General features: G+C 42.7%; 1 protein-coding gene across 14 annotated transcripts in view; it reads right to left on the bottom strand.

Annotated features, from left to right (window-relative positions):
- Positions 1-22,823, bottom strand: part of L3MBTL3 (L3MBTL histone methyl-lysine binding protein 3) — an 83,465-nt gene extending 60,642 nt beyond the window's left edge. Inside the window, exons 1-4 of one of the 14 annotated variants that reach the window (XM_054819610.1) lie at positions 19,895-20,235; positions 19,031-19,254; positions 12,432-12,543; positions 210-321 (exon numbers count right to left, since the gene is read on the bottom strand). In XM_054819610.1, the coding sequence (XP_054675585.1) occupies positions 210-321; positions 12,432-12,533 (214 nt within the window). In that variant the 5' untranslated portion in view covers positions 12,534-12,543; positions 19,031-19,254; positions 19,895-20,235. The other 13 variants (XM_054819601.1, XM_054819600.1, XM_054819613.1 and 10 more) reach the window with 13 other exon arrangements.
- Between the last annotated feature and the right edge of the window lie 3,164 nt (positions 22,824-25,987).

Genomic DNA, 25,987 nt, shown 5'->3' with positions numbered 1-25,987 from the left:
TGTTTAACGGTCAAATTACTTCAATTTAAAATGCATTTATTTTCATACATAATCATGACACCCCAAGAAACACATAACATCATCATAGATACTCTGCATTAAAGCATGTTAAGTTCGGTTTTTATTTTGGGGGGCAACCTTTAAGAAAAAAATGTATATTAAACAAAATACAGTCTACCACAGAAAACGTTTACCACCTCTTAACTGACCTTCTTGAGCAGTTGGCACCATCCAGGTTGTCGTAGCAGTTGCCTTTTTAACACTTTCCATCTCAGTTTCATCTGTAATCACTTCCAGGGCCCCAAATTCATTCACTCTAAACTGTAAGACAAAACAAATGGCACAGAGTAGAGTAAAAATGTACTAATACTCTCTTATGGTGTCTTCTTTTATTGACCAAGATAGTTATTACATGGTGTCCTTACAGTAGTATCTAATTTCTCTGTGTTTCTGCTTATCCCCAAGGAACTGGAAACAAGCCTTCCTTGTTTCTATTGAGCAAAATGCAAACTCATTTTGTTATCTAAAAATATTAATTTGCAATAGATATTGATATAGATGCTTCCACATGCAGATCAGTATCTAACTTACACACAAAACCCAAAAAATCAGAAACAGAAATTCAGGGGAAAACCTCCTAACCATATGCTTTTCATCGCCAGCAAAATAATGCACTCCAGTCACTATTTTTGTCGAGAAAAAGGGAACTGAATGTCAAATACAAATGCTTCACGGAGTACAGCATCCTCTGAAAACACAAGTACTTCTCCGCTGTAAAGCGCACATAAACAAACATCTCAAGGCAGTTTATGAGCTGTTTAATTACACGCTGAACATGGTATTACTGTCAGCCAGAAGCAAGGCTCAACAATACCCCACATGCTGTGCTTACACAGGAGCACCGGGAGTTATATCCATCCTGCTGCCAGCAGAAAAGAGTCTTCCAAATGCCGTAATGATTCCAGCGCCACCAGATGAGAACAAACTTCAGCTTCCCAGTCACTACTCGGTTCGCAGGCCCAGCTGGTTTCACGGGTTGAACTGAAGGCAGCCTTTTGTCCGTGACAGCCTGCTCTGAACAGCGAAGGGGTGCAACTCTGAGCTTTGCCACAGAGGACAGGTCTCTAGCGCTGAGGTGCTCTCACCAACAGAGGGCAACAGGAAAAATTACACCCAGGAGAGTCTTTCCAAGCTCCCCAGCACCCACCTGCAAAAATATTCCTTCGGGGCAGTAGCATGAAGCCCATTTCTCCTTCTCTGGTCGGGTAACTTTACCTTGGGAAAACGAGCAGGGGAACAATCGCCTGGCACTACACTGATCTTCTCCATGCCTCCGGAGGCTGCAGGATGAATCCCTCCCACTCGCCTTGGACCCTGATATGGTAGACTACCAAAAATAAGCCATTCTGACTGAAAGCAAAGGTGAACCCCATGACGTGCACACCACAACAGTGTGCTTTCACTAATACAGTCCTTCCAGCCTCAGGATTTGCAAAGAGCCACCAGGCCCTAAGGAATGCGGGCAGCTCAGAAATAATAAGCTGAGGGGAGGGAGGGGAAGAAGAGAAGGAACACAGTCTGTGTGGAGCCAAGACTTCTGGAGCCAAGATTTTTACTTGCAAACAGCTACGCTCACAACAGATATGCAAGTGTGGACAAACTCGATAAATCCATCTGGACTGAAAGACCAGGAGTTCAGCTTCGAAAGGCAACCAAACGCAGTAACACCACATGCTCATACTCCAGTTCGTGGACAGACATTCACACTCTTCCATCCAAAGAAAAGCAGTGGAGTTACCATTCAGAAGAGGATCCACATGTCTTACGGCTGACTTATGCACCCAGCCTGGCTCCTATTTTGGTTGAGCTCATTTTTGCTATTGGTGCTTTGCTGCCTCTGCAATGTCAGAGGGAAAACCTTCCTTGCTTCCAAGAGTTGTAACTCTACAACAGCTGGCTCAGCAAGCACGCTGCGAGCACAGACTAAAACACGGTGCCACAGCCCACGAACCAACAGGTGACGGGAAGGTTATTAACAAACTTCTGGAAACACTCTTGCACCTTCATACAATACCACCCAGAACACATGTACACCAAAGGTATTTCTGAACACCCTGAGCTCACCGTAGCTGACTGGAAAAATGCCTCAGACCTGGGAAGTCATACTCTGGTTTTAGCTGGGAAGGAAAAGCAATGAAAAACTTGACAGAGGTCAATTGCTTAAAACCAGGATAAACAGATGTAGAGAGCAGCATGCTGCACAAAGCCATCACAGGATAAGAGCTGCCAGAGCAACGTGCCAACTAGTGTCTACTGTTGGAAGCATGACAAAAAAGGATCTAGATTAATGGTGGTTTATGTGTCCATGAAAAAAAAATCACCACTTTCGTAAGCCTGTCCTACTTTGAAAAGTGACAAAAAAAAATACAGGTAAAGGTTCTGTCACGTTTCCTTTATTTTTGGTGATCCAAGCGAAAATATAGTAAGAGCAGTCCTCATATACTTCTCTAAGTGTCTTGACAGTCTGGAAGTTTGCAGCAAGTGATACAGTTGGAAGGAAATGAAACCACTGAGCTAAGTTCTGAGGATGGATCCATAGCTTTCTGAGAAGTAAAAATTCATTCTTAAGTCACAAAACTCCTTTAAGTAAATATATAAATTTGCATTGGATGAAGGGATTTTCTGTAAACCTGTTTTCATTAAAGCAAACAGTAAAATTTCCACTGATGGAAACAAAGGCCATTATCGAGTACTTTTTAAATAATCTCACAAAGAAGCCTGATTTTTGTCACTTCAATGTTTAAAAAACTATAAATTATAAAGCTTATTGGGTGTGAATTTCATCCACTTGACTTTTGTCAAATGCCTGTTTAAATTTTAAGTATCCTCTTAAGAAGTTAATTCTCTATCCCACTCAATGGAGCCAATGGTCTTAAAAGATCAGAAGGCAAAGAAGAAGAGAAGAAACTTCAACAACTTGCATGAGTGAATCCATAGTAAGATAAACAGAATCAAATATAACATTTGGATAGAAAATTTAACTTTCAAAGTTTCATGCACAAGTGAGCAACAAGGGCAAAAATACACAATTTCAAGTTACTGCAGTTCTTTTAATACAAATATATCATAAACTGAGTCGGCAGGATGAGTACAACTGTTAGTGGGTAAGCATATAACACAGAACTTACTTAGCTGCCTTGTTTAGCAATTTCCACAAGGATCAAAAGGGAATTAAAGAGCAGCTTCCATCTAAACATCATTAGAGATACATTTTCACTTTCTCGGGAAATGATGCCCTGATATACCACGACTTCATCTTATATGACTGTTAATTTAAACCCCAGGAACATTTTAATATTCATTCAACAAATAAAAAACACAGTGAGGGAAATCAAGGCTTAAATAGATAATCATCAAACATTATAAATACTTTCTGAACCATTTCTGTCTGTCTACATGCTAAGTTCTTCTACAGGGATCAAAATTACTATCAATAAACATTTTTTAAAAAAAATTAAATTGCATTAAAATTTACACAGGACTGGAACAGGTATCATAAGTCACTGAGATGAAGTCTTTGTTTACTGCAGGCAATAGTATCACACAAACTATTTCGTGTTTCAGCTACAATGGAGAAGTGGCCAGATTTTCTGTTACCAATGCCTCTACTCAAAGTCCATTCCTGAATTTCTTTCTCAAAAACCCTTCTTCTAACTTTTCATTTACATCTATTCATAGTCAGTTTACACCTATTTGTTCTTAATGCAACATTGCCCTATAGATTACATAGCTCTAGTACCCTAGCACTTACTCTCTGGGTATTCATTTGAAGCAAGGAATTATGTACCCCCAAACTTAATTTTATTAGGCTCAGCACAAGCTCCTGTTCTTCTTGTGAAAATGGTGCTCTATCTTCTTGATCAGCCTGTCATTCTTTGCCCAGCATGTGCCGGGCTCAAGCATGGAAATTCATTTTTTCTCAGTGAATGTGACTAAGCATAACACCACAAGTGGACTTCTGCTCTCCCTCCTCCAGTGGCTTTAGGACCTTTCAATTTCTGATGGAAGTTCTTTGCCTTATCACCCAGGCTGGAAGGCACTCCGTAGTTTTATGTAGGGGTAATTATATCCTAAGAGGTCTTTCAGTTCTTTCTCCACATTTCATAAAAATAGTCTGTGTATTTGTCACTATGTGGGATAAATTTGCAAACAATGCAAAATGTCTACCATATTGCAGATGAATTAGAAACTCAAACCTATTGGGAAGAAGTACATATGATCTAGTTTCAAATTAAGTGCCCGCTGTTGCACGTGTTTGAGAGCAAAGATCAGACTATCTCCGTTTGCTGATACTTGTGCCCTTTTGAGAGTGTGTAAGACCGAGACCTTATCAGTACCCACAGAGATCAAATCAGAATAAAGACTACTATTGTTTTCTATAAGGTAAAAATATTATTTGGGAGGACAGAAATAAAAAGGAAGACAAAGGAAGATCAACTGAAGCAAAAAGGACAAAAAAGAAGAAAAAAACCCATGCATCTTAATGTATAGCTTTAAAATAAATTAGAAAAAACAGCCAACACTACCATCTACTGGGGAAGATAAGGACAAAGAGTTCATGCAATAAAGACAATTGTTGCTGCATTCTGACAGTAACTTCAGGAATAAAACTCATCTTGAACACACAACAGTGTGATTGTGGACTAGGTCAGAAGAAACCTGCAAAATTTATATTATCCAAAACAAAAGTAAATTGAGTAAATGCTTTTTATGCCTATGAAGTAACTAAAGTAGTAGAATTATACAGCAGTCTGTCAAGAGGATTGACATCTGAGACTCCAGTGATAAAAGTCAAAGAACTAACTACACTCAGATCTCTGGTTAGCAAACAGTTATCACCACTCTTGATTTTAATTACCGTTTAATCACAGTGATTTCAGTGGGACTGTTCAGATAAATCAGAGCCTTTCTAGTATCTTACAGCTCCTCCTCTCTTTAAAGCAAAAGAATTGCCTATAGACATTGTATTGTCCAACCACATCTTGCTACATGCCTAACTATTTTTTACATATTAAGTTGAGTAAGTTAGTAAATGCCAGAACTTGTCCATTCAACCATTCTCCGTGTGTGTGTGTGTGCGTGTGCATGTGCATGAGAGAGAGAGTGTGTGTGTGTGTGAGAGATACAGTCTTTGCATGCACGATCACATACTATTTTTTCCACAGAACCCCTGCCCCAGGCAGGGGCTGGATAGCATTCAGAAAATGAGGCAGCTGTTGTGTATTTTTATACTCTTTCTTCAAGCAGTAAAGCCAGTCTTATTTACTCGACAAGGTTTGAAAGTAGAATGACTGTTTATTTTCTTTTTTTTAAAAAACCCCACTGAAATAACAAAAAGCATGTATCTAAAAAAACTGTAGGCACTCTAGCAATTAGTGTTACAATGCAGTGCAAAGTAATTCCTTAAACAAAACCTCTGTTCTCAGCCACTTACAAAAGAAAATAAAAATATCTCTTCCTAGCTCTTCATCCTTTGAGTACTCTGCTCTCAGCTTATTTCAAAGCAGGCAGTAAGCATGTCAGCCCTGATGCTTGCCTGGTCACAAAATTTTGACTCTTTCAGGGATGCTGAAGGTTATGGGAACATGTTCCTGCACCTGGCTGTTCCCTTTCTTTAATGATGAGGAGGGATCTTCCCTGCATGCTCCTGCTCTGACAAGTACAGCAAAAGACAAACAACTGAAGTAGGATCCCGGGCTATTTAGGACTCCCTAAATCATAATCAGCAGAGATTAAATTCCACACCATGACCACGGCGCACGGCCAGACCCCCTCTCACTGGAATGATGCTGTCAGCAAGAAAGTCAAGCACTTGAAGCAACCTTCAATTGATTTTAAGATGCTTCAGTAACATTGCAATAGGCTAATCCTGAAGAAAAGAAGAAGAGACAACAATTTGCATCCAAAAGGAAAGTTTTCTTCCTATCTGGGCAGGCACAAGCAGGAAAGGATTACTATCAAATTACAACCTTCCAAAAAAATTAATAGAAGAAACATTCTCTTGTCACTTCTGAATGGAAAGCTTAGGTACCACCGAGACCTCAGTCTTGTCTGTAGTAATGTTTATCTACTTTATTCTTAGACACTCCTCAGGCTCTTCCAATCCCCCCCTCCGCCCCGAGTGCTCAAGAATTATCTTAGTACCAGAGGGCTTCTCAGTTTCTCTCCACTGCAAACTCAGTCTGCCTTATTAGCTCCACTTGAGTAGGAAACTGCAGCTAAACAGACTTTCTTAAGGTGACACATGAATCAGTGACAGAGCCAGAAGTCAAGGCCTGCCAAGATGACACTTACTGATCCAGAAATTGACCTACAAAGCAACCCTGGCTCCGAATTACCTCAGCCGGGATATTTCTAAACACGAAATGCTTATATCTCATGGGAAACCCAAGCAAGTGACAAATAAAAAAATGACTGGCTACCTGCCAAAGTTTTGGTTCCAGCGCATCGTTCGGCACCGCACAGGAAGGCTGTGGTAGAATCAAGTGCAGCACTAAACCTTCCTGTGTGGGATTTACCTGCATTAATCACAAAACTATTCCTTCTCCTTCCTGAAATCCTCTGCCCAGTTATTTACAAGTCTAACAGCATCTACAGCAAATGACATGGTATATTTTGAGGTAAAATAACATATGATCACATAAGAGAAGACTCTATCATGACTACACATGAGGAAGCCCAACGAAAGATCCAAAGGCAAACCTAATTCCAGCATTTCTTGGCTTTGGAGTTTCAGCAATTTTAATAGTGACGTTTCCTTTTTGGTCTTTCCTTCTTTTAAATAAGGTACAATCATTTGCTGACAATGCAAAGGTTTAACCAGAAATATATGGCAATAAAACACAGCACGAGATAATTAATTATGCTAGATTACAAGAGAAGAAAGTTATCTCCACGTGGAAAAGACCAGGCCACTAGGTACATCTGCAGGGGCTCACATATGGTCAGAGAAAGTCTATTCTGCCTTCCTTTCTCCTTCCTGCATTAACTCTTACCACCTTTCCTGAAGGGAACCCAGCTTCTCTCTAGAATAACATCTTCCCAATGGAGGCAGTGATTTAACCGTTTCCCGGTAGACGATGTTTCCCGCGGATGCTCTCCCCCGAGAAAGAAATGGCTCCCCAGATTCAGTGCAGCACATGCCACTGCGTGAGGGCAGAACTAGCTTTGCACTAAAAAAGCACTGTAGTTAGTTATTCCCTAAGACGCTACCAGTATTTCTGCTGTATAATCAACTGAGAAAAAAAATAAGTTGTTTTCAAAATGTTAATTATCTCAAGCAAACTCAAATGCAATTTCAGAATGGGCAGATGAAAGGGTGCACTTTACTGCCTTGAGCTGTTGCACCTGTGCATACAGAAACACAGTGCTCTGAATCACTGTTACCTTCTTCACAGCGCAGCTGGAAATACTGATCACCACTGACCATTATTCCACCATTCATGTTCCACTATTATATTTGGTTTCCTACGATATTAACTGCCCAACTTTATTTACAGGTTAATTCCTTCATCATCAAATTTATTTGTTTTTTTTTTTTTTTTTTCAAGCACAATTTGCAGGCTGGAAATAATGACCAAAATTCTGTCCATGCAGTATACAACAGCTCACTTTCCAAACACAAGCACTAGAAAACTCATTATGAAGTACTTCATAAACTTCTGTCACTGCAGTAGGAAGTGACTGTAAATTATTACAGCTTTTCCAATTTAATGAGTACATTTAAATCTTGAAGTGATGGTGTTACTGCCTGCACTCAGCAGAGATTAAAAAAAAAAAAAGAGAAAAAAAGTATTTCACATTTACATTCACACCATGCAGAGTAACTGGTAAGCACTGATGCTTTTCAGATGAGCATACATTACTTAGCCTGCCACATGAAGGCATTCTGTAATTTGTAAACTATTTTAAACTCTACTGGAATTCAAGTTTTCTGTTTTATTTAAACATCTTGAAAGAACTAATATACGATGCTACAATTTTTGTTCTCAGTCTTCAGTGCATCATACTGTACAATTTTTAATTTTCCCTATCCCCTGTATAATTTGAAATTCTAGCGTTCTCCACAACCACTCACTATTTAACTGTCACATAGCATACTCAAAGCAGCATTGAAGAAGTATTAACTATTTTACGATTATTTTTCTTAAAGAATTTTAACAATATCTGTATAAGAGTGTATTTCCATAGCATTTTCCAACTATGGGTGACAAAACTCTTAACAATTAACACTGCACAAAATTATAGGAAAAGAACATTTTCAGCATTTTACCGATGTGGAAACAGATGCAGACATAAGAGACTGTGGCATGGCTGAGAGCGGCAGAGGTTTGGTATCTGACTCGGCTCCCTTGTTTTGATTAGGCTGGGAAGTGAGTGCCTCCTGGTGCAGCCTATCTGAGTGAAGTCTGGCAGGCATGAAACTGCCCATAGGACTTCGTAACAAAAAGAAATAATGCCATTTCCTATTTCTGACTTGGTTCTTCTTCTACATCATAAGAAAAGTTAAAGTTAAGCAATGATAAGAAAATTCCGAGAAAAGTTATTTGTAAATGTTTCAAGCATTTTACACTACTTAGAACATTTTTTTACCAGCTTTTATTCAGAGAGGAACTTATGTTCACAAAAATGAAGTGGTTCTTAAAAAGAATAGTTGCTCAGATATACTTGCCCGATAATCTGAGGAGGCTGGACATCAATATAGCACACAAGAGATTTCTTTAGAAGTGCATATGTAAAAATAAGCATGAAACCTCATCAAGCAAGCAGTAAAGACAAGCAAATGCCATATGACTTACATGACTAAAAATAAGGACTTCAAGCAGGTAACTCCCCAAAACTTCTATACTAAAAAACAGCACTTCAGCATTTTGGTATACATTTAACTTAAAACATGCTCATGCAATACAGTTTACCAAATCTGAGTGTTCAAAGACAATCTCCCCAACATTTTATGAAAAGACTAAATGTGAGAATGTAAGCAATACCCTGTCTGCAATGAATAGTTCAGCTATTCCTTTTTATTTATTATAAAAAATCCAGACATTCTAATCTTTTACAAGCTGTAAAAATAGAATCTTTGGATTTGTGCATCTTGCTACCACTGTGTTTTCACCGGATTTTTCAATTGCATTTCAACGTAAATACATGGCAATGGTTTGGTATCTTTAGTGGAACAAGTCTATTATAATTTTTGAAAGACACATGCAAGCTTACAAGAAGTAACTGCTATGTAAGGCCATTTTCTTGAGGTTCAGGACACAGTATTAAAATACTCTGTTATCAAGACAGGTCAGGTAAACCATCCACAGTAACCCTATTCTGAGAATTCCACAAAGAGCATAACATATCTTCCATGATCACATTTACAGTTTCAAGGGATTAGTCACCCTTTTAACCATCAGTATTTAGAAGCAGCCTTGAAAAATGAGTTGTTACAATTATCTTGAGAGCTTAAAAATCCTTGCTATCCTAACAGCTCAGATTGTTTTGGTATCTATATAAACGCCGAGTCTTGATGCTCGTGATGTCCAGTGAGCTCCTCAGGCTAATTTTGCATTGTTAGAAAATATTCTTCCTCCAGTCAGTGTTAGAACAGCTCCATATCAATTTCATCTAGTAATGCCTCTTGTATTTAAAAAAAAAAAAAAAAAAGATGAGAATGAGCTGCCTGGCCAATTCCCTCTGTCATCATTCTGGGTACATTACCATTGCACCTCTGACTGTGTCATCCCTAATGCCTGGACCAAAGAAGGAATCTCTGTCCAAAAATCAAATACCTGTTTCTTTCCAAGTAAAAATAAAACAAACAAAACCAGAAGAACAACCTTAAAATGAAGCTCATGCTTTCCTGAACAGGACATACTTAAGAATCTTCTTAAATGATTTCTTGAAGTAACCCTCAGCTACACCTGAGTAGCTCAGTCCTTTCCCTCGCTTTCAATGGAAGTGTTCCTATTCCTCTACTAATTAACGACCCCACCTTTGCTTTGTTTGTTTCTCTTAACATAGGGTAACCAGAACTGAACAAAGCACGTACCAGTGATTTATACGAGATTATTATATCTTCCTGCATTGTTCCCTTTTGTATTCCTCAAATATTTCAATATTGTGTTTGCCTTTCACACAATGTTGCTTATTAAAATAGAAAGGAATTTTAAAAGCCTGGACATTTTTTAAAAAAATACAGGACTGGTGGGGGATGTGCAGGCTGATGATAGCCTTGGCAGCCGTGACCATGAGATGGTGAAGTCTGAAATCCTGAAAGAAGCAAGTAAAACAAATAGTGAAATAGCAGCACTGGACTTCAGGAGAGGCAGATTTTGGCTTGCTCAGAGATCTGCTTGGCTGGATCACACAGGAGACTGCTTTAAAGGGTAAATGGGCCCAGGAGATCTGGATATCTCTCCAGGGACCTCGTATCAGGAGAATGACGCATGCCAATGTGCAAGAAGTTAAGCAAATGTGGATGAAGACCAACATGAATGAACTAGGGACTCAGAAGGTGAACTGGGGAAATGTTATACATTTTGCTGTAATGTACAGTGATGGAATTAGGAAACCCAAAGCACAGCTGAAGAAGAAACTAGCGAAGGCAACAAGAAAGGCTTCTATATGTGTACAGGCAGTAAAAGCAAATTACCAAATTGGAGGGAGTGGCTGATAAACTGAAGGACAGGTTTGCTATTCAGAAAGACCTTGACAGGCTGAAGAGATGGGCTAATGAGATCTCATGAAGCTCTACAAAAGCACATGCAAGGCCCTGCACCTGGGATAGAACAGCTGCATGCACCCCGACAGCCTGGGGGCTGACTATTTGAAAGCAGCTTTGCAAAAGACCAATGAGTTGAACGTGAGTCAGCAACGTGCCCTGGCAGCAAAGGTGGCCACGAGCATCCAGGGCTGCTGGTCAAGGGAACTGACTATCCCTCTATTCAATTCTCATGAGACCATACACAGATTACTGTGTCCACAAGAAAGACAATGACATGCTGGACCAAGTCCAGCAGACATCCACCAAAACAAGCAGGGGCTGTAGCAGATGACATTGAAGGAGAAGCTGAGAGAACTTGTTTGCTCTGTCTTAAGAACAGAAGGCAAGATTTCACTGCTGTCTTCCGGTAGTTAATGGGCAGATATGGAGGGGACGGAGCCAGGTTCTTCTCAGACGTGCACAGTAAAAGGACAAGAGGCAACGAGCACAAGCTGCAATAGGAGAAATTCCAACTGAGTATCAGTAAAAGTTAAAAATCGCTATGAGGGTGGCCAACGCTGGAACAGGCTGCCCAGAGAGACTGCAGTATCTCCAGCCCTGGAGATAACCAAATCTGTATTGGACAAGGCCCTGAGCAACCTGATCCAAGGTGGCCTGAGGTCTGGGGTGGTCAGTGGTGGTCCCCTGAGGTCCTTTCCAAAGCAAGTTATTCTGTGAGTCTATTCTATAAGTCTGTGATTTTAAAACAAACAAACAAAACAACAGATGACACTCACAACATCTGTATCCTGAATTTCAAACATTTTTTGACTCTTTACTACAACAACAGAAATTGTACCAGGCACCATGGGATATAAAGTTTTTTAAAAAACTAATTAATTTCTGAGATTCCATTCAAAAAATAAACTACGAGAAAACACCGTCAATGTTAGTCTAAATGGAATTATATGAAAATATTGACTATAATCAACAGGAAATAGGTGCAAGAAAGTCTCTAATATTGAAATTGTATTTTTAGCTAACACAACAGAAGACATCTTCTGAGGACATAGTAAAAAGTATCAAATAGAATAAAATACATAGAATATTTTGAAAACAAAATTGTTGTAATTTACTTCAGTAAATACAACCAGGGTGGAAAAAGTAAATAAAAGGACTATTCCAATATCATTTAAATTTCTAAACTATACCAAGCACAGAAGCACTCACTTTATTCATTTTTCTAGGCACTCGCATGACAAAAGCAAAGCAAAAATAAACTATTTGTAGAAATAAAACAAACTAAGAATATGAGACCATGAGAGTCAGTGACAGTATAAAGATTCTTAGTGAGACAAAAACATAATACCCTAAGTGTACTGAATTTTCACACTTTTGAGATTTCTTTTGGATTTTGTGCACTTGATTACTTCTGTCTGTATAGTGAGGCAGTGCTAATTTATGCCTTCCTATGGGGATGACGGCTGTCTATGCCAGCACCAGAAACTGAATCAAGAAACTCCAGAGCTAAAAGCTAACAGGCTACAGTCTCTTAACTCAGAGCTGCAGATTCATGTTTTATTCATAAAAGTAGATACCTACACGCCAGCTTGTGAAATACATTCTTTTTGGCATTTAGCAATTTTATTTTGCTTATTAAAAAACCCACATATCTTACCTTTAAGTCACTTCCTGGCAAAGTACCTATGCCATCCTTCCAGTCCATAGCACTAAATACATCAAACTCTTGACCATTTCCACTAGAGGCAGATTCATTCATGATGCATGTACTATTAAAAAAAGAAAAAAAATAATAAAAAGATTTTTCTCTGCAAATGCTGGAAGTGGTTTAATGCTTATATCATCAGACATTTCTTCAAATGCACTTCATAGATCAGTATCAAACGCCTCCCTCAGCACATTGGCAATGGGGACAACTGATGACAATGTTGATAATATACATTAATGTAATAAAAACAAGGAGAAATCTTTTGAAAACTTTAAAAAATAGTATCTATTTTATATACTAGGAGGCTATTAATGAGGCTGTATTGGAGAGAAACAAAGAATTTCAAAGTGCAAATAAACTGACATGGGGAAAACACACCTTAAGTACATCTAAGAAAAACATCTGTCCTAAGGAAGACAAGACGTGAGTGCATACCTATAATAAATACATTAAGCACTGATTAACAGAACTGCTTTTCCTTAATATGGGATAACATGCTGATGTGAATGCTGTACCCAAGATCAAATTAAAATTTCAAAATGAATTTGAAACTGTATTCCATTTTCACTGTCTCAGGATACACAGATATTCCTTCTGTTTCCATACAGTTTCACCAAATTTTGATTTGCATTTGTAGAATTTATTTACATGTAGAGAAGCACATACGCACCAGAGAAAACTACTGCTTTGCAGGACTTTATTTTGCAGGATCCCCTTGTTTCAGAACAGTGAAAGGAGAAGAGGAAATACGTGTTTTCAGAAATAGTGGATTTGGACCTCCTCTACTGTGGTAAGAGTTTATCCCAAATAATTTGCAGAAGCAACAGAAGTATACAACACGTGCCCCTGATCCCTGGCTTTGGCCCACCGCTTGTCACTGCCACAAAGATGGCATCAGTTGCACTGAGCTGCAAAAGTTTTTAGCAGCCACCAACTTCTTCCTTTCCACTTCTGACAAACACAGCAATCTTCAAATCTGTGCCCTGGCACCTAATTTATTATTTGTTCAATGTGAAATCTGACTCATTTTCTTTCTGAAGAACTTCAGCGCTATGCCTAGCAGCTGAAACAATTTGCGGCAAAATCAGCTCTGTCTTCAATTTGTGAGCTATTAGCAAAAGCTCGTCCCTTCTCAAATTTACACTTTCTGAACTTTTTAACAAACCCTTTCTAAGCCTCATACTCCATTTGTAGACTGAAAACTTTTGCTGCAAGTATCAGTATTTGAAAGTCAAATAGGTAGAGAGCTTCCTCACTGCTTGACCTTGTTTTCTAAAATCTAATTTCTAACTTGGGTCCCACTCTTAAAATCTGCCAGTATCTATTAGTATTCTCTGGAAATCTGGAATTTCCACCAAAAAAAAAGACTGAGTGATATTTGTTCACTCACAGATACAGAAAAAGATGTAAACCAAGCAGAAGTAAACTCAGGTCTTCTAGAAGTTTTTTACTGAAAGTTTGAGTAGAAAAATGCCTAGCTAGTTAACTCTGTTGAGTGAAAAATAATCAAATTTACATTTTTTCATCAGAAAAATTGTACCAATCACTGTAACACCACCACTACAGACAGATACTACTCTGGTTTTGGGTCCACAATGTGGACTCCCTTGTATTTCTCCTTGGTTTCCTCCTCCTTATTTCTAGCAGAATTCTTTAAAACCCTGAGCAACACCTTCCTCCACGAGTATTTTTGTTACACTATAGCCACTACATAACATCAACAGGGTGACAGGAACTGGACCTCAGTCAGTAACCACTGCTTTGAGTGAAAGCTTCTGCATTCACCTTCATTTCATACGTCATGTAGGGTTCACAGAAGGCTCCTCGAGAAAACCTCACCTATTTTGCATAAGTTTGAAGTAAGAAGAGCACATGATTCAATGTGTCTTCTCCATCTCTAATTTCAGTAATCCTCTATGAGAAGGTATTGAAAACCATACTGTCAATGCACAAAAATTAATTTTAAAATACGTCAATAAATCTAAACAAATTCAGTGTAAACTGAGAAATTCCCCAAAGCCACAGACCTTGTCTTTCAAAATCACTCCCTGGCAAAATCCACCACCCCACCTCAGGGCAGCTCCTGCCGTACAACCCGGACAACCTGTGCTTGACCCGAGAGCACGGTATGTCGCAGGGTTCAAGCCCACGAGCCTCCAGCCTTGCAGAGCGCTGCAGGCCAACTCAAGCAGCCCAACACCAAACCAAACTGCAGCACGATGGCAGCGGTGCAGGCCTTCTCTCAAGAATGCGAGACCCCAAGCTGCTAAGGAGCAGCTGAAAAATTGGATCTATCCAGAAACCTGTGAAATTTTAAGGACATGAAACATACTAGTTTAAGGACATCGGTGTAATGAGCTCCCTGCGATTAGCCTGGCTAAGCAAACACAAAGTTTCTAAGTGATCTTAAATTACCATCCTATTTAGAGGACACTTCACTCAACCCGCCAGTGGTTTATTTATTATAGAAAACATGTTCCAATGGTTTCTGCAGAAGGCAGGACAGAAGATGGGAAGACACTTGGGAGGCTGTGGGGAAATATTTCCTCACAGCAGCCACTGTCCCACGGAGCGAGGAGCAGCGGACAGCTGCTCCATCAGATGCTGCCATCTCCGAAAGTGCCACTCTCCTTACAGACACGCTTTGTAACAAAACCAGTTGGGAAAAAAATGACATGGGGAAAAAAATCTTAAGAGCCTAGCCTACTTAGGTAGGATGTAAACTGTGAAAATAAAAAAATTAAAGAAATAATTGGTAACAGAAATGTTCAGGGCATACTTCTCTCAAGAAAACATACAAATTTTAACTTAATTACACCTAACAAAGTTTCCTCAGGTAACAATCAGCAATAAGATATATTCTATTGTTTGATAAGGTATTCATTATTGTTTTCCTTTCAAAATTAACTCAAGATCAAAGGCACAATCTGTACTTTCACATTCTGCAGCCTTCAGAAATGTTCTTGGTGGGGATGAAAAGGTCATAGGGCAATGCAGATAGAAATGAATTTACCAAAAGGAATTACATGTAACAAAATATCTATTTCCAGCTTTGCTGAGTTTGAACAGATGAAAGATAGGGCTATATCCCTCTACTAATGATAACAAGGAGGGAGATAGAGACCAATTAAATTGTTACAGCAATGAGGTACTAAAAAAAGGATGAAATCATCGCAATATATACATCTAAACCACAGTACAAAGAAAACTACAGAATGTCTTATCTACTCATTTTCATTTTTGTTTTTAAAGCTCTGATGTAGTTCTTTGAACTAGTATGACTCTTCCATAATGATTTCACTTGCTATCATTTCTGTTGCTACACTTCCTGAAAAGTAGTAAAAATAGTGGATGAATAAGGGGCAAAGTAACTACAGTACTGTCCCTATGCCTGTCACTGAATGCCATCTGATGTGAAGGAAAGGACATAATAGCAAGAACTTGGAACAGTCACCTTACAAAAGCATCTCTAAAATCCACTATTAGGGATGTAACTGCATCTCAGTCTTCACAGCTGTAAGCTATAACATTTATAGAGGAGTGTGCTGCATGTTAATATTTCAATATTAACTTTGTTTTAGACAGATGTAATAAATTCATTAAAATAAGCAAGCATATAAAATAAGATTAGACACATCCTTTAGAAAAACCCTCATTTTTACCAACCGGTTCGACAATAAATGAGTACCTCACGGAGGAGATATGTAATGAGAATAACAGCACTAAAAATGAGATAGTTTCATCTGGTGAAAGCCTCTCTAAAGATGTGAAGCAAAGAAACAGGAGAGAATACGCCAATTAAACTTACAAGTAGTTTTTTAAATAATTATAGGGTTATGTACTGAATACATCAAAAAGTAATAATAGAAGGATTCTTTCTTTCAGTCAGCTTTAAAAATCTACCTGACACCTACTCAAATTTTTAAAATCTAAGATGCTACCTGTGAAATGTCCGTATGATTTCTCACCAGCGCGGCCAACTCAACACCAGGTCACTGGGCAGCAGACAAGAGGAGGGTTCAGCAGCAAAGTCACCAGTCGGCAACACCAGAGTGGCATAACCTGTCTGCGACAGCGCGTCTTTTCTTTTTATGCATCCCTGCATATTTTTATTTTTACTTTTGAGTATTTCTGAAGGCACCGTGACAGGATAGCCTAGCAGATTTGCCCTGTACTGGTCCTCTCTCCGGCTGACAGCTCCTGCGAGCCGGAGGAGGAGGTCTCAGCAAGTGGCACCAAGGATGAGGTCCAAGGGAGGCAACATCCTTATGGGGCCAAGCCACGGTCCCTCTTCCCCACAGGGCTAGGTGATACCAGCACTGACAGATGTTCAGAAACAAAGGCAACAGGTGAGGTTTTTTTGTCCTAATATTGTAGATGGTTATTTTGGGCATCTCCAAGGAGGAGGCTGCTTGGTGTAGCATGCATGGGCCAAAGGGACACTTTTCCCTACACAATAAATCAGGAAAACAAAGTGCATCAGAAGGTGACAAATACACTAAGCTCTAGACACCAGAAGACAAATGGATACTCAGCCTCAGCTTTATTTAACGTGCAAGAATGCGAGTACTACCAGGGCTGACGTTACATTGCCGAAGCCACACAAAGCAGAATTACCCCTCGCAATGTTAGCTCCCTCTATTTCAGACAGACTTTGTATTAAGGTAGCTTCATAATGACAGCAAAAGCAGAGACTGTAAACCCACCGGGGTGTGCCCTGCTTTTCTCCTCGCAATCCTCTCTTTGAGCTGCATGCACCCCACGCTTGTGTCTTTCTCACCCTTCATCTTTTAGCATCCGATTCTTCACTTAAAGAAAAACAACCACAACAGGAACAGTGCAGGAAACGGTAAAATGCTTTGAGGCTATCCACCACATTTTAATATGTGCTTTGTTTTGTACCTGTTTAATGGCTGAACTATTTTAATGTGTCATTAAAAGAAGTATCTGCATATTACACATTTCCTTCAAAATCCCATTTTTTGTTGTTTAGGAACTACTTTACTAGTTCTGCCATGTTTCTATTCTGTGTGTTGAAGAGCTGTTTGAGTAAATTCCACTATTTTGTCTGTTGCTCATGAAGTTTATTACAAGTTATTTTAAAGATGAGATATACAGCTCACAGATGTATTCACAAAGGGACCACAGCTTAAAATTCTTTGCCATTCTTAACACTTGTAACAGAAAATGGACCAGATTTCTTATTGATGATGCCCCTTTAGCATTATTTCCTCTTCTTTTATCTGTTGCTACTCTTCTGCCTGCTGAATTCTCCAGGGGTATTGTGTATGTTTGTTCCTGCTTCCCAATACATAGGCTTAAAACCTTTTTCCTCACAGAAGGAAGGTGGTCACAGATGCATTGCAAAATGCTGTGAAGCCTGAGCCTGCACCAGTGCTAAAGGAGGTTCATGCTGTCCTCACCCGAGTCCGGTCTCTGTCAGCGAGCTAACACAGGTATTGCCATACCATTGCTAGAAACTGGGTAACACAGTTACACACAGCCTTCATCTACTACCTCATTTTCAAATATCCACAGTACAATAAGAATAGTTACCCAATATCAAAGCTATCCCATCATGTAATGAAACTTACCACTAACAACTTTCATTTTGTTTACCTGTGCCTCACACCAAGAAAGTATTTCCTCTGCAATGCTTTCATGACTCTTTTACTTCTGTTATTGGCTGTGCAGTCCTGAGTAGAGGTTTAACCTACTCAGATAGTAAGACTGGAGTACAACAACTCTGAAATCCCATGTCTTAATTTCTCTTAATTCTTTGAACCAGGCACAGAAAGTTACAAACAACTTCTGCCTTTGTTTACTTGTGCCTCCTTCCCTCCCCTGTGCAGACAACTCCTTGAGAAGAACTGTGTGACGCACCAAATCTTCACACTGAATATCACCTGACCTAAATCAAATTGTTATTTTTTCCCCGAGTTAATTTGATACACATCTGAACACTCCTGTTGTCTGACTCGTGTCCTCCTCTTCTGCCAGTTCTTTGCAGCTTCCATAAGCTCTGCTGTCCTTAAACAATTAATTCACCTTTTTCTTAGCTCCTAAATGCACTCAGCAGGTTACTGCATTTATAGACTTTCTCCTCTCTCTCATTCATAAAGAGCTCGTATCTCTCATTGTGATGAGCGGTCCTACTACTGGAGCACGAATAAGCTATGACTACACACACACTATCATTTTCTTCAGTAAGCCCCATGCCAGGTAATCACTGGTTCCTCACACTCATCACTTACAATCCATCATCCTACTCACCAGCGGTATTAAAAAAACTCAAAGAGTAAAGGGAATAGCCCACAAAAAGTCAACCATCTCTCTTCACAGAATAGGTGATGCCCAGTAAAACTGAGGAAAAGGACTCATCACGTAATCATTTTCTTAAGTTATTAGAACTCTTAAAAAGCAACACTCCAGAAAAACTCATTAAACTGAAGGTGAAACAGACACCACAGCAACAAACAAAACCAGAGTTCACTGCAATTGCCCAACTGACAACAAAAAACATCCAAGATGACGATTGCTTCAGCCACCTTCATTAGAGCACCAGTTCCTGAGAAGACCAACTGGACCACAGTCAAAGCCGCTGAGGTCACACCAGGAAAAAGCGAGTACCCGGCACCACCCGGATCCAAGCGGAGTGCTTTGCTGCCTTCAGCCGCTAGTTTCAGGGAGTTTCTCGCCTACGGATGTTCATCATATAAACTTCTGGGAACCTGGTAACTTCCTTGGTAAAAAGTAGCGGTTTCCTAAACAGCTTTTAAAATTGCATTAAGAAAACTGTGTCACGATCCTGAACATAGGCTATTTCCTAAAACAACTCACGCTGAAGTTTTTGTAGCTCGAGTTTTATTTACACTCACCACCTGATTTTTAGCGCCCACGACTGAGCATCCAGTCATGAGTAGAAACAAACAGCAAAAATGGTCAGTCCAATGCTACTCAACTGTACAAGGCAAATTAAAAATAAAACAGAAGCAAGCTGAAAATATAACTCATGCTACCTTTCACTGTAAAGCTTACACACCCCCTTGCTATTAAGCACAGGTAATTAAAAGAAACGGAAGAGGCTGTGACCCTCCCCACCCGGGGAGGCTGCTGCACCTCCAGGGGCCTCCTTTCCAGGAAACGTTACTCATTGGGGCTCAAACCGCGCTCGCGAGTGGGACAAGTGACACAGCCACGGAGCGCGTCCCCGGCCGCTCCCCACGCAACCCGCGGGCCGGGCCCACCCGCGGCGGCGCAGCTGGGAGTCGGCGGGCCCCGGCAGCGTCCGCCCCGGAGCCGGCGTTCCCTCCCGCCCGCACGGCGCGGCGGAGCGCGCGGCAGCCAGAACGCGGCGGCGAGGCCCGGCGGGCGCGGCCGCCGCTCCCCGGCGCCGGCAGCCCGCGGCCTACCACCAGAGGTCCCTCCTTGGCCAGTTTTGCGGCGTGTTTTTGCTGCACTTGAAACTTTCTGGAGAAAACCCGGGCTCAGGTCCGCGTCTTCCCCAAGCTCGGGCAGAACCACCGAGACAAAAGCGCCCGCCCGCCCGTCCCGGCCGGCTCGTCGCGGGGAGCGCTCGAGGAAAGCGGTTCTCAAGTTGCTCCGTTTCTTTCCTGAATTTGCCTTTTTCTCTTCTCCCCCCCCGCCTCGGGCAATTAAATCGAGCGGGGGAAGAGTGCCCCCTGCCCCGGCGTGGGGGCGGCAGGGGCGAGCGCGCTGCGGGCGGGGGTGGGAGAGGAACTGGGTGTTAAGTGTTCCTGAGGAAGTTGCACAACGAGAGAGGGACTCTGCTTGTTTACCGGGTCCTTTTGCTTTTTTTTCCCTCCCACCCCCCCTCCACCCCCCGAGCGCGGGATCCGGGAAAAGGAGGCTGTCTCCGAGTGGAAAGAAAAAAAAACCCTAAAAAAAAAATGTTACCTTCTCCTCCCTCCTCCCCTCCCCCAGCGCGGAGGAGGAGGAGGAGGAGGGGGGCGAGCTCTCTTTTTTTCTAGGGGACTGCGGGGGTGAGCTCCCCGGCCGCTCGCAGCCGATCTCCGGGCATCCCTCGGCGGAGAAGTCACCCCTTCCCGCGGGAGGGGCCGGCACACGCCGCCTCCCCGGAGGGCTCGCCCCCGCCCGGCCCCGCAGCCTCCAGCGCCCGGCCCCGCGCTGCAACTTTTTCTCTCACGCTCTCGTGTGCGCCCGCTCCGACGGGGAGGGGGAAAAAACATGGGGGTGGGGAGCGGGCTCCGCTGCAGCCCCGACGCGGCGCCCCCCCGCCCCGGGCGCTGCCGCCCCGGCGGCCTCTCCCCAGCCCCGGCTGGGGGCGGGCGACCGCTCCGCGGGAGCGCCTTCCCCTCGACCGCCGCTACCCCCCACCCCCCCAAAAAAATCGCTTTCCCCCTCCCCCCGCCGAAAAAAACATCGCCTCGCACACGTTAGCGAGAACAAGTGTGCCTATATCCTGTTGTTACATGCACCGGCTGCGGAGACGGCGAGGGAGAGACAGGCGTGTGCGCGGGGGCCGCTCCCCCACCCCGGCCGCACTTCAGGCGAGAGCGCGCAACTTAACAGAAAAGCCGTGTCCTATTCCCTGCCCCCCCCCACCCCCCCCATCCTCAGGAAAATACGCACTCACGTGTATGTGCACTCACATACACCGCCGGCACCGCGGGGGCAGCCTCCGAGAGCCCCCCCAGGCCAGCCCACGGAGCCGGCGGCGGTGACAGGCGCCGGCCGCCGCCGCCGCCGCCGCACGCAGCCCGGAGCGGGCAGGGGCCGTTCCCCCGCCGCCTCACATGTCTGCCGCAGCGAGCGCGGCGCACGCACCGCACAGAGGCAGGAACTGAGCACTCGAGCAAAAGACTTTTTTTTTTCGCCTCTTTAAAAAAAAAAAAAATTGCTAGGAGCTTTTTTTTTTTTTGGTATGTGTATGTGTGTGCAAACTTTCCCCAAAATGGCGGAAATTGGGAGATGATTATATTTTAAATATCTCTCGCACACAATCACACAAAGTGCAGGAGCGACGGAAAATACAAACTCTCTCCGCTGCGCGCCGACGAGGCCTTCGCACACGGGGACACACGGCACATTCAACCGGTATATCCCGGCAGCCGCCACCTCTCGCCGCTTCCGACCAAAAAACGCGGGGCTTTTTCACACCCCTCTCCGCTGCGCATTGCCCCCTCGCAGCCCGCACTTCTCCCCGTCCTTCAGCCTGTGTGAACAAAGAGCCGGGGCTGGAGAGGGGGGGCTGGGGTGGCAGCGAGCCCCCTCCCTCCGCTCCGCTCCCTCCCCGCCCGGCGCTCACACGCACACGCACACCCATGCACCCCCCACGCCCCCCCCCCCCCAGTCACCCCGCCGCCCGGCCGCTGCACCCGCATCACATTGTTCCCAACAGCGCGGCGGTGCCCCGTAAGTGTCATTAAATGGAGCCAACTGACAAGCTCATTGGTGGGGCAAGTCTGCAAAATGTCTCTCCCCTTCCCTTCCCCCTCCCTTCGGAACCACCTCCCCCCCCCAAAAAAAGCCCCCCCCAACACATTTCCACAGCTCCCTCCCCGTATATATATATGTACATACACATACGTGCGTGCGTGCCTGTGTATGTATATAAATATATAGCGCACATAGATATACATGTACTCCCTTCATGTGTTTGGGAAGAGAAAAAGAAATACCAGGCACCTCTCTCTTTCTTTTGTTCCTCTTTCACACTCGTACACTTATGATTTAGTGAGATCCCCGGTGCCCCAGCCGCTCCCCAGCACTTGCGAGTCACTTGCCCACTTTCCCCGGCATTAACTTCCATCCTTTCTGCTCGAGGTGGTGGGGGAGAAGCCCCCCTCCCCTTCCCCAGATACGTTTCGTAAGGGAGGGAGAGGAGGTGCGTCTCTCCCTTTATCTCTCGCGCTCTCTCTAACTTTCATCCTCACCTAGGGGGAAAATTAAAACCCATCACCAGCCTTTGCCATTGCAGCTCCCTAAACGGCTTGCGGATTAGATCGGAACCCGCCGCTCCTTACCCCCCCAAATTCTCTCTCTTTCTCCGTCTCTCGAGTAGTCCTGACAAATATGGTCCAGGGCTGCGGGCACAAGTGAGCATGCGCCCGCGGAGCCAGGGCTGGGGAAAGGGGAAACTGCCGCCGCCGCCGCCGCCGCGGCTGCTCTTCCTCCCTCGCCTGCGCTGCCGCTGCGCCCCAGCCGCCGGCAACCGGCAACCGGCGGCAGCGGCAATCATCGCCCTTACCAAAAATACAGCCGCCAACAACGGCGCCGACGGAGGTGCATCATCTCCTCTGATTTACTGCCGACGCTGGAGGAATAATAAGGAGACTTGTGCAGCAGCCGCGCGCTATTTTGGGTGCTTTCAAAAATAATGCCTTGCACTTTTCGGGGAGTGTGTGTAGGGGGGGGTGTCTGGTCCTCGGCGGTCCCGCCAGGTGCTGGTGAGGCTGGGTGATGGGCGCGGGGAGGCCGGGGAGAGCCTCCCCGCGGCTCTTGGCCCCCGTCCTCCCCATAAACCCGCCCCGAGGCAGAGGTAGGACAGTTGCGCACCAGAAATGAAAGTGCGGTCCCGCGGGCTGCGGGAGCGGGGCAGCCCTCCGGCAGCGGGGCAGCCCTCCGCTGCTGCCAGGGCGGGCTCACCCGGGGAAGCGCTGAGGCCGGGCAGCGCGGAGCCAGGCTCCTCCTGCGCTCCAGAAATACGGGGTTCGTTCAGCACGGAAAGGCTCCCTGCGATGGGCCTCGTCTCATTTAAAGCTCAGCCAGTTTACAAATTAAAAGTAGTTTCAAATGTGCCACCTGCCTGAATTCTGTCCCTCGTTGCCCTGTGTTCGCAGAGAACAATGCTGTCTTCAGCAGTTATTTTCTGTCACTTGTTCAGAAAACAGTAAAAACTGAAGGCCCTTGGTATTTTACGGGGTTGGCCAGGGTGGGCTTCCTTCATCTACAAGATCTCTTAGGCAAAAGAACGTTCAGCAAAATGGACCCACACGAGGCCTAACTACCCCGGGGCAGACACAGGATGGAGGGTCGCAGTCCTTCGTATGTATGATAGTCTAAATAGTTGCAGGCAAAGTATAGAACAACACAGAACATAATTATACTAATCAGAAATATTTTTTTCAGACCACAGAATATCTCCCGAAGGTGACTCTGTCCTTAAGGCAAAAATTGGCAAAGTGAATTTTGAATTTTTCATAGTTTGGCATATTATTAGATATCTCTTAAAATAAGCCTCAAACCTTGATACATCTTTTGTTAATCCCAGTAATTATCCACATCCAAACTTTCCCTTGATTTTATATACACTTCCTTCTACAATTACAGTGACAACTTTGGCCCCAATTGCTAGAACAGAAAAATAAATACCCAGGAATAAATATCAGCATTAAATGCCAATAGAAATGAATACATGGCAAAAATGCTCACCTACAGAGTGGGAATAGGTAATACAGTGGTTTCTACAAGACCAGATACAACCTTTTTGCTATTAGGGATATATGCTGTGTTACAGTAGTGTCCCCATGGCGGGGACAGCATTGCACTGGACACAGGATAGAGGTGGTCCCTCTCTGACGGGAGAACTTCTCAGTCTCAGTTTCTGTTCATTAGAGTATTTACTTAAGAATGTGTATTAAAATATTTAAGGATCAAACTTTACAACTCTCCTCCCTTAAATTATGTCCATGATCAAACAATTTAGAGGTGACTTTACTTAGATTTTACCATACTGCCTTGAGAGTTTCTATTTATTTAAATTAATTTTTCTCACAGCAGTAAAATGGGACTCACGCCTAAGTGTTTGCAGGACCGGTGCCTAAGCGCAAGGCATAGTAGTTATTTTATGATGAATGTTTCTCGCACCCCTTCAGCTCAAATGGCATTGCATATAGGCGGCAGTTTTCATCAATGAGCATATGTTCATTAGAAACTAATTACAGAAAACAGTATTAACCTAATTGTAATAATTAGTGATAACATACATTTAAACTCTTCTAAAACACAGATGCAAAAAATAGTAAAGGATGAGAAAATTCCTACTTTTTACCACTGAGCTCTTAGTTGAGGAAATTTATGGGTTAGAAACAAAGAATAAAATGTAACTGAAGTCATTCTGTGCTTTTCTGAAAATCATTTCCCAATGTTATTGAAATGTTTTTATGCAGATAGTTGCCTAACAACTAGATTATTCTATTGTAGCATTAAATTAGCTGGGCTCTGCAGAAGACACTTAAAGAATGATACAATTTGGTGCTACTTAAGACTCTCTGGGATGCTCGACCTGTACTGATGATTTCTCCAGATGACACTGAGGTTTTGGGGGAGGGTGTACCATACCCTGTTATGAAGGTGCATTTCTAAGAATACAAATGCTGACTTACCTGCAGTTATTTTATTTATGCTTGAAAGACCTTGTCCCTTTCCCTATGAAAACCTTAAAGGGAAAAACACAGAACTTGTAAAACCTTGTTATGTTCTGATCCATCTAATCTACTTGTGGAAGTCATAGGAGTGTAGCCCCTTACAGATAATGATGACACAGGTGGAAAAGCTCCTTGAAGGATATATATTGAAAGTCGGAACTGAAACCAAGTATTTGAACTAGAGCATAGCTGCTTTATTGGATCAGTAGTTTCAAATGGATAGCTCTTTGATTAAAGTAAAAGGACCTGGGAAATTAATAAAGGTGCCTTCTGTTCTCTGTCTCTTCTTCGATCCTTGCCCTAATCACATTGTGGCAGCTCATGATGTATAATAAACCCATTATTTTGTCAATACAAATTTATTGAGTAAAAATAGATTAAACGTTATTCAAATACGCTCTTTAAACATTAGTTCTGTTGCCATTTTATTTAACACTAGACTTCCATCTGTATTCTGAAGACAGAGCATTTTGAACACTTGTTTTCTATATGTAAGTATGGCATTTAATATGGTTTTGGCAGTATGTTTAATGACAGATTTTGGAGCAGCTAAATTTGGTCTTTCTGTGAGTATTCTTGTAACTCGTTGAATAGGTGTTTGTGCTGTAGCCAAATACTGATTATTTTTCTAGGAGCATGCGCATGAACATCCATACACATGGCTTCCAAATCCCAAATCTTGAATACCATTTAAGGTGGTGAGAGGAAAGAAATGTACATTATCTATTCAGTTTGCGTATTTGGTTTATAGCATCATGTGATCTAATGGCTCCTCAGCAAATAGCTAAAAATAAATTGACAAAAAAAGAGAATCAGTGTTTACATTTTACAAAATTACTTAGCACTTCTGGGGTCTTGATTTTTGGAATACAGACTAAGATGCCTTAAAGATGGCCTTATTTCTCAAAAATAGCCTGCACGTGACATTTTATCACCCTTCTAGCAACCTGTGCAGCTCATTGTGTGACCTTTCTCACCAGTGATAGTCATGAGTCTGGCATGTGATTCTTCCCCAAGCCAGACCAGGAGGACAGGAAAGAAGGCTTGAGGGCAATCACTGGCAACAAAAAAACTTGTATATGATACGTAAAATCT

The sequence above is a fragment of the Grus americana genome, chromosome 3 (assembly GCF_028858705.1).
Source record: "Grus americana isolate bGruAme1 chromosome 3, bGruAme1.mat, whole genome shotgun sequence".
NCBI lineage: Eukaryota > Metazoa > Chordata > Aves > Gruiformes > Gruidae > Grus > Grus americana.
This window is presented reverse-complemented; position numbering and strand designations above follow the sequence as displayed.